This window comes from Poecilia reticulata, unplaced genomic scaffold (assembly GCF_000633615.1).
Source record: "Poecilia reticulata strain Guanapo unplaced genomic scaffold, Guppy_female_1.0+MT scaffold_562, whole genome shotgun sequence".
In the NCBI taxonomy this organism is placed as follows: domain Eukaryota; kingdom Metazoa; phylum Chordata; class Actinopteri; order Cyprinodontiformes; family Poeciliidae; genus Poecilia; species Poecilia reticulata.
Window position 1 is genome coordinate 1 of NW_007615319.1, and position 9,577 is coordinate 9,577.

Here is a 9,577-nt window from a genome sequence, read left to right on the forward strand (position 1 = left end):
GAGCTGGAAGAAGTGGCTGGGGAGAGGGAAGTCTGGGCCTCCCTTCTGAAGCTGCTGCCCCCGCGACCCGACCCCGGATAAGCGGAAGAAAATGGATGGATGGATGGATGGATGGAAAATTTAAATACGACTTTATTCTCGTATTATTTCAACTTTATTGTGATAATACTGTAACTTTATTCTCTTTTAATTTGGAAGATATTTTCATTAGTGGAGAAATAATGAGATAAAATGATTAATTTAGGATTACAGTCCTGATCAATCCTTTGCTGACAGGAAATTAGTAGTTTAACTCAAAATGTCCGATTTCACTCAATTTTATTCCCTTTGATCGGTGACATTCTTTGTTCTTTATTGGTATTTAGGAATTAAAATAATTTGAAATGTTTTGTTGTTTTTCTCTCTACAAGCTTTGGCTCCTCCACCTGAATGAAACGAACCACGTTGGGAACCGGATACTCCTGCAGCTGAAGTCAGTTTTTACTTGATTCTCCTTCTGACACTTTTATCTGAACTCATACTGGGTTAATTTATGGGTAGACAAGAAACTAACTTCCTCCTTTTCCTGGAGATTGTCACACAGTGCCTATAAAAACTATTCACCTCCTTGGATGTTAACATTTTTATTACTTGTACAAATCAACCATGAGCAACAGTCGACCGGTCTTTTAGTGTTGTAGTTCGGCCGCCATCCAGCAGAGGGCGCCGCCGGTCAGCCGTTGATACAGAAGCAAAGATGGCGGAGAGAGATACGGTTCAAACGGAGCAAAATGCACTTTATGCTGTTTTGTTTGGAAATATAAACACCCGATAAACTCCTTAGGTTTTCAATTTAATTCAAAATGACAAATAGTTTGTTATTCCTGAAGGAATACAGAGTTAATTCAAGAAATTGTTAAACTATTTTAATGTTTCTTGTTTGAAACAAGTTCAGATGTATTTGTAAGAAACATAAATACATTTTAACAATTTCTTCAGCATATTATAAAAATATAACCCTTTGTTATGAAAAGAAACCTAAAGTTTTTAAGAAACATGGCTGCTGATCAATTAATCCTTAGTCAATTTATATCAATTAACTCAGTTAACTCTTATAAGTTTCATCCATAGTATGAACCCTGTTAATGGTTAAAAAAAAATCCACATTTTGTTGATTATGATTGATTTTTAAAAGTAATAAATATGGTAAACGTCCAACTGGTAAATTTTTTGTTGTAGGCAGTTTTTCTTTTAGATTTAGGAGTTGAATTGTTTAGTAATGTGCTCTTTATGGTTCTTCTTCCTTGTGCTGAATTAGTATTTTTGATTCCACAGATATCCTGAGTGGGTTGCTAAGATTCAACCACTTCCCAGGTAAACTTCTGAGACAAAAGCAATCGACAGCAGATTGCAATTTTTACTGATCAGTAAAAATCAGTAAATATAAATTTTTACTGATTTCTGTTTCCTCATTTGTTTCCTTTTTGCTTTTTCTTGGTGAAAGAAAAAAAGAAAAAAAGTCACTCATAGATACTAAGAGTTTGAAAAAGCAAAAAATAAAAGCTGATAGTCACAACAACGAGTCCAACAACCTGCGGCATCACCAGAGTCGGAGATCACGATCTCACTCGCGCAGTCCAGGGCCTAATCAAAGGCCGACGGGAAAACGGCGCAGGTCCAGCACGGTCAGCTCCTCTGGGGATAAAGGAGAGCAGCGATCCAGAACCGACCCGTCTGTGGGGGAGAAAGCTGATCCAGAACCAGAAACTCCTGCCAGGTATACTCCAGAATCAGCCGCCAAAGTCCTAAACATGTTTGGACTGGACAAAGAGGACCTAAAAGAACTAGAGTCATACCCCGAGGATCAGCTGACTTCTGAAAATCTACATCTGGTTTTACGTGAGATTTTCTTGCGGAAGAAGAAACGAGCTGCAGAAAACCCTCTTGAACCCAAAACCGACGAAACTGGAAGTCCGGACAAAACGCCTCCTGGTCCTCTGAAGCCAGTTAAAGTGATTGACTACAGACATTCTGCTAACTATGTTGCCGTTAGCGACTCGATAGAAACGCCCACTGAGGATGATCCAAGTCCCGCAAGTAGGAAGGAGTCACCACTGGAAGAATGTGACGAACCAACACAGAAAGACATCCAGCCGTCCAAGTCTATAAGAGTTAATCCTCAACCTTCTCTGAATCTGACGTCCAAATCCAAAAAACCCAGCAGTTTAAAGGTTAAAGGTCAAGAAAAAAGAGTCAAAGACTTGAAGAAGACAGCTAAACTGAAGCATAACATTAAAGCAACATGTAAAACTAGGAAAGCTTTGTCGTGTGGTGTTTCATATGCAAAACTGTCTCCGATCAAAGTGCCGCCTGTTAAGACCTTTACTTCCAACCATCTGCCAACACTGGCCATGATTAAAGACTATATAGGAGCCGCGCCGACAAGGTTCCCACACATCTGCTCCATCTGCAACAAGAAGTGCTTCCATATGGAGGTGAGTGGATGTTAGCTTACAGTGAAGTTAGCAAAGCTTTAGAACATTCATTCTTGAGTTTTTTATTGAACAAGCAACTAGAGCTGAGAACGGCAACAGCTGTTCGTATCCTAGCAACACGAAACAACACAGAAGACAAGATGGCGGCCAGTGCCGTAGCAGTACCGCAAAAATCTTTCCAAAAATAAATCACCCACTTGAACCCGCTGAATTACACCACTGGGCAATGTTTTAAACATGCCACACCCATAGGGGGCAGTGTAGGGAAAAGATAAAAACTCTACTAGCCAATCACAATTCTTCAAAACAACAACGCTTCCTGTTGGGAATTAAAACATGGCAAGGCAACAGCTCTACCAACTGCTCCACTGTGCAGCCCACAAATAAAGACTTTATAAAGTATACGTGCTTCTGTTTGTGACAAAACATAGAAAACCGACAAGGAATGAGAATACTTTAATATCTAAAGCACTGCAGTATTAAAATATCACTGTATTTGAAAAGTGTCAGATGACTTGATTTTGATTTAGGTTGAATATTTGTGAATATGCTGTTGTTCTGGCTCCCAGGACTGGCTGTCACACCAGAACTCCAGCTTTCACCTGGAGAGCTGCACAATCCTCCGGACACAGTAGGTCCTCTCCTAAACTCTGCCTTAAAAACAATAAATAAGAATATCTTTAGTTTAAGTGTCCTTCATTTCTTCATGCGAGATGATGAATGCATTTCAGGTGTTTCAAACCAAACGAACATTTGAACTCGGATACTTAATATATAAAAAGGCACAAAAATAGTTTTTCTCACTGTTTGACATTAATAATTAAACAAACGTTTCTGTTTTAGGTTATGTAAGATTACCAAACTTTTTTATATTTTCTGAATTGATTAAAGTAAACAATTCTGGAATTAAAGTCAGAAGTCTGAAATTATATTCAGAAGTATCACAGAAAAGTAAGAATTCTCAACAATAGACAGAATTTGTAAAGAAAAGTCAGAAATCTCAGACTGTTATAATTTTTTATATAAAACTGAGAATTGTCAAATTAAATGTTTAAATTCTAAAAATAAAGTCAGAATTCTAAGATTGCAGTCAGAATTTTTAAATTAAAGTCAAAATTGTCAGAAAAAAGTCAGAACGCTCAGATGAAACTAGACATATTTCAGATTGACAAGAAAATCTTCAAATTTAAATCAAATTTCTCAGATTAAAAATTTAATTCTGACCTTTTTCTCACATTTCTGTTGAAAAGTACATCTTTCTTTGGTTTTTTAACCCTTCCATGGGCCTGATGCTCAAGAGGAACGCGGTAGATGTCTCGGTCGGGATGCGGGGGGGAAATTGACCCGTCAGACCGTCAGTTCCCAAAATCACACACAAAAACTAGTAAAATTATGCCAGACCGCGAACAGGGTAACATGACAGCAGGAGGGTTTAGTGGCCCAAATCCATTCACATAGGTAACAGCTGTTTATGCTAAGCTAGAGCATCTTAGCTGTCTCATGTATAGAATGAACATCGTTAGGAAAGAAGAAGAAGAAGAAGACTTCTGATGTTTTGTTTTTCTCCTCCTTGTTCCACAGATATCCACATTGGGATGGGGATGTTCTACCAATCCTCAGGTAAAATCCCTCCACTTAAAACAAGAAGTAAACTTTGAATCCTTTGAATTTCTAGTATTGTTTTAAATCATCATTACTATAATTTTAGTGCTGAAGCTGAAAGTCCATCTACATTACCGTTCCGTCGGCATGACAACGGTAACCTCCAGCAGTATTACGGCTCAGAGGGTCGAAGGAGCAGCTCCTGGTCCCGGTCTCGGTCTCGGTCCCGGTCCCGGTCCAGATCACCTTATGACCGTAGATACACCCGCAGGTTTGTCAGGAGATTGAAAAAGCAGAACCAGTTTATAATAAATAAATCCGCCTGAGCCACATTCTGCTTCTCTGTTAGGTCTCGATCTCCTTCTTGGTCGCCACGTCTCAAAAAGCCGTCCTCCCTTCCCTGCCGCTCACATTCAGGGAGTCACGAGAGACGGTCGTCCTCCGGGAGGAAAGACGGGAAACTGTCTTCATCACCCAGACGGAGCAACGAGAAACAGAATCTGGACCACAAGAGCCGATTGTCCAAAGAGAGTTCGGGTCCTCGTTGTGAGAAATCACGGGGAAGGAATCTACTACAAAAATCTGGTATTTTACCAGCACAGCAAAGAAATGTGTTTTATTTGTAAGGTTGTCAACATTAAAGTTTAACTTGTTAATATTACGTAATGCGGATTAATCACTCTACCTATTTTCAGAGGTGGGTAGAGTAGCTAAAAATTTTAAATATGTTAAAGCAGGACCACTTCAACATATTTTTACTCAAGTAAAAGTAAAAAGTACCCATCGAAGAAATTATTCAAGTAAGAGTAATAAAGTATTTGGTCAAAAGTTTCCTCAAGTACTGAGTAACTGATCAGATTATCAATAATTTAATATTTAAAAATTACACTCTCAGACAGACCAAAACATAGTTAATTAATATAAATACCATAATAATGAAATAACAAAACCAGACAAAAGAAAAAATTTTCAAAATCTTTTTTCTTTTTTTTAATTCAGAACTTATCAGATTTTAACAAAATCTGCAGGTGTGTCTGTGGCTGGTTAATTTCTGGTTTCAACATGTTTGTTTTTCATTCAGTGGGTAGAAAATCCTGAAATTTTACTCAAGGAAAAGTAGCAATATGTCATAAGTAAAAAGTAGAGTTTAGTAAAAATACTCCTAAAAGTATTTTTGTCCCCAAAATTATTCAAGTAAATCTGATTAAATGTAACCAGTTTCCCTCTTTTGACCTAAAAGCCTCTCACTCGCAGAATGTTACTTAGGTCACATGGGAAGCGACGAATGAGAAAGTTTCCCACGTGAAAGTTTCCCACGACATCAACAAAAGAACAAGCTCAAAATTTCTCATAACAAATTACACCGGTGACTCGGCTGGATGAGGACAAGTCGCCTCAGTGCAAAATTTCATAGGAAATTAATGGACATTTCTAAATTAATATGTAAAAGAAAATGGCTTCCTCGAAACCTTCCTGAATATAAAAAGCTGGAAAAATGAGAATCTTAAGCCATGTTTGGCTTGAGACAACAAAACATTTTCGTTGACATTTTTTGAAAACAGGCATACAGAGGCTGTTTATGATGTGGACAGTTGCCCAGGGCGGCATCAGAAAAGAGGGCGGGGGGCACCAAAGAACTAGAAAATAAAATATATCTTCACTATCAGTTGAACAAGTTTGCTACCACTTCTATGTATGTGCAGCGGACTAAGTTTCCCCTAGTTGCTCTTGTGTACTGGGAGATTACGTTACCTGCTTTCTGCTACAAAGAAATCAGATAATTGCTTGAATTTAATTGGTTGAATTGGAACAGAAGGAGGGAGTTTGTGAAAATCAGAATTGTGACTCTGTTTCTTTGTATTTCTTTGTCCTTTTTGCTTAAAATCTTTTTTTTTTAAAGCGGCGCTTGACAGGATTTGTTCGACATACTCTTCACCATCCTGCAGTGACGCCAAACTGGAGCATGCAAAGGAGCTGGACACGAAGCCGCATATTGAAGGGAAGAAGAAAAGTGCTGGCAGATCTGTGGTCGGTGCTGAGGGGAAGGATTAATACAGTTATTGTTGTGTTTTATAACAAAGAGTTTAATAAAAATATATGTATGGAAGGATTCTGGTGTCACCTTGATGCTCACTAGAGGTTATTCACTACTGAAGCAACAATAAACTGCTCTGAGCAAATGAAAAACATGAGAAATTATTTATTAAAGGGCTAATATGTGTTATCCATCCACTTAGTGTCATTTTACAGCACAATCAAGTAATTGTTACCTTCAGTTATTATAAAAATTCTCTATTTGTCAAACATTACTTAAAAGAAATTCGACTTTGTAACACTTTGAAATTGGGCCTCTGTCTCTTTAAGAAGCTCCTGGTCTTTCAACAACATTCCTCCATTAAAGCTGCAGTATGTAAATTTTATTTTTTTTAAAATAGGATTTTTACATATTTGTTCAACCTGTCATGACAGTATGATAAGAAACAAGTAATATGTGAAAAATAAAGCTCCTCTGCCTTCTCCCTATAGACCTGCTGTCGTCTGAACAAATGTACGTACTGCTCTCAGTCAAAAACAACCAATCAGAGCCAGGAGGAGGGTGTTAGTCCTGTCAATCACCCTTGTATACATCCTGTATACGAGGGTGTATACAACCTCCTCTTCTTCTCTGCTACACTACAGCCTGCCACAATGCTAAGACTAGTTAGCATGGCCACCCATGATGGTGAATAAAGGGTTGTTCTGTAATGGTAAGTTGTTTCTCAGTGATTAGCACGTTTAGCAACGCATACTCAAGATTAATTGACGGCGATAAGACTCTCCTTCTGGCTCTAATTGGTTGTTTATGACCAGGATCGTTGGATTTTTGCAGACTGCAAATATAGCTCAAGGAGGAAGTGGATGAGATTGATTTTGTTCAGATTATCATGTCGTCAAAACATGTTGATAGCTTTAACAATGATTATTTTTAAAATAAAAGTTACATACTGCAACTTTAAGTCTGTTTATGTAATCCATGGGTCTAACTCAGACTCCTGGACACCAACAAACAGCTCACCATGGGGTCCTTTATATGTGCCAAATATTCATCAAGTGGCATTAAGGACCAGCTGACCGCAGCGGGTAAGAGAGATCATTAGGGTGGAGCAGCTCAGAGAGGTGGTATGGGGCAAAAATGTCTGAATGATGAGAGCAAAGTGGAACTGGAGTCAGTTTCCTTGTTTTAATGCTCAAACTTGACCAAAAATGCTGATTCAGATGTTTAAAAGTGACGTAACAGAAGTAAGGTCTTTTTGGCCGTGGGAAAAATTTAATTTAGCTGTTTTTATTGATCAATACTCAACTGTAGCCACAGTTTTTCTATAACAATCAAATATTTGAAGTGTTTGCGCTCTACCTTGGGTTAGTTTTTCCAATGAAGAAAAACGTGCAAACTATTTTTAAACTATATAACTTATAGCTTGTTATTGTATTTTTTTTTGTCACCACCAAACCAACTTCGTGGATAAGTGTTACACCACCATTGGTTTTGCTTTGAACTTTTTCCGCTGTGAGATTTAATTTCCCTTTGGAATAAAGTATTTTTAATTCTCAAATTGAATAAATAAAAAGTGTTAAAAGTTAATTGGTGGTATAATCCAGTGTTTCCCAACCCTGGTCCTCGAGGCACACTGACCTGCATGTTTTAGTTGTTCCCCTGCTTCAACACGCCCCATTCAGATTATTGCAATTTAGCAAAAACCCTGTTAATCAGCCATCAATTGAAATCATGTGTGCTGAAGCAGGGGGACACCTAAAACATTCAGGTCGGTGTGCCTTGAGGACCAGGGTTGGAAAACACTGGATAATCTATCCTCACAACAGCAGGTGGTGGTATCTAGTCGTTAGATTGAATCAAAGCAGAAGAAAGGAGCATCAAATTAGCTCAAGAAAATAACGAGATTCTCTCCGGATTCCGCGCGACCTTATTTCCTGTTCACGCACACCGTTTGGAACGTTGCGTCATGACGTCTCACTTGTGACTAACGGTCGCGTTTGTTAGCAATAACTTGCTAGTTTGATGGAAGCAGAAACCGGAGAATAACCTGTTTAAAATGTAATTTTTAAAACGTTTACTGGCTAAATGTGACTGAATTAAGCCAGCGACTCAGTACGACTGGCTTCGATTGTTGAAAGTAGGTGAAATATATATTTTTTTGGTTCGAGAATTTAACTTTTATTCGATACAAATAGACATTAAAATAGAGTGGCTGCTACAAGTTTGGATGAGTTTTATGTTTACTACTAAATATTCCTCTGAGATACTGCCTAAATATGTTCTGCGTCATCTTTTAGGTCACTAATCTTCACCTCCACTGAGTCATCTTCCTCAAACACAGCTGCAGCAATGTCTTCAATTCCACAGGGACGTCGCTGCAATGATACTCACAGTGAGACTGCCTCCTTGGCCTGGCTTTCAATATGCAAGCAAACCGAAAAAGATCACAAAAACCCATCTTCTGGCTGCACGGACAGAAGCAGAAGTGTTTCTGGTGAAGGTGCAGACAACAGCAAGCCTCCTCCAAGTTCAGGTGCTGCTAAAACTGCAGAACCAGGCAGATCGGATCAACCCAAGTACACTGTAGATTCAGCTACTGAGATCCTCAGCAAGTTTGGACTCGACAAGGACGACTTGGGAGAGCTCAATGCTTACTCTGAGGATCAGATCACCCCAGAAAATCTGAAATGCATCCTGATGGAGATTTCTATTAATAAGAAGAAAAGAGCTGCAGAGAAATCCTCTGAATTATTACTCTCTGGTCTAAAGAGTAACTTGCATAAAACTCCTGTAAAGTCAAATAAAGTTGATTGCAGTGATTTTGGTAGTAGTTTTGCTAAAAAGGAGACTGGAAAAGCTAGCACAGATAAGAGTAATTGTAAGTCACTGGTGGAAACTCACAAACCCAGTGGGGACCAGCTGGAAAGATGTGAGTTAAAGGGCAAAAGCAGAGATTTGGACTCTAAAACAAGCCGCAAGTGTGAGATTAGTGAGCAAAATAAAATGGTTTCACCCAAACATAAACCTGATGGGCCTAATCTCTGCAAACCTCTTCCTCCAAAGCAACCAGAGTCAACATCTAAATCATCCAAATCTAGTAAACCAGAACAGAAGAGTTTCAACAGCAAGGAAAGCAAAACTTGTATAGAAGAAACAATGGCTGCTGGACAGAATAAGAAAAGTCCAGAGACGAAGCCTGTAGTTAGGACTGAGCTGAAGCATGGACAGCAAGGACAGGATAAGCCAGTGATGCAGACTAAATTTATGGGATCATCTTCTAAAAATGAGCCTTCACATGCCGTAATTTCAGCCAAACAGAAACCCGGCGAGCCTAAACCCTGCAAACCTGTTCCTCCAAAGCAACCAGAGTCCACATCCAAATCCTCCAAACCTGGTAAAGCAGAACAGAAGAGTTCCAACAGCAAAGAAAGTAAAACTCAAATAAAAGAAACAACGGTTGCTGCGC

At 38.8% G+C, this 9,577-nt stretch overlaps 1 protein-coding gene across 1 annotated transcript; it reads left to right on the forward strand.

The window, feature by feature from the left end:
- Positions 1-410: 410 nt before the first annotated feature.
- LOC103461076 (zinc finger protein 638-like) lies at positions 411-6,304 on the forward strand (the record flags this gene model as incomplete). The annotated part of the gene is made up of 8 exons (XM_008403399.2): positions 411-472; positions 1,315-1,353; positions 1,484-2,474; positions 3,044-3,105; positions 4,056-4,094; positions 4,183-4,347; positions 4,426-4,661; positions 5,977-6,304. Coding segments are annotated over 8 exons (1,746 nt in total), but the record flags the coding sequence as incomplete, so codon positions are not given.
- Between the last annotated feature and the right edge of the window lie 3,273 nt (positions 6,305-9,577).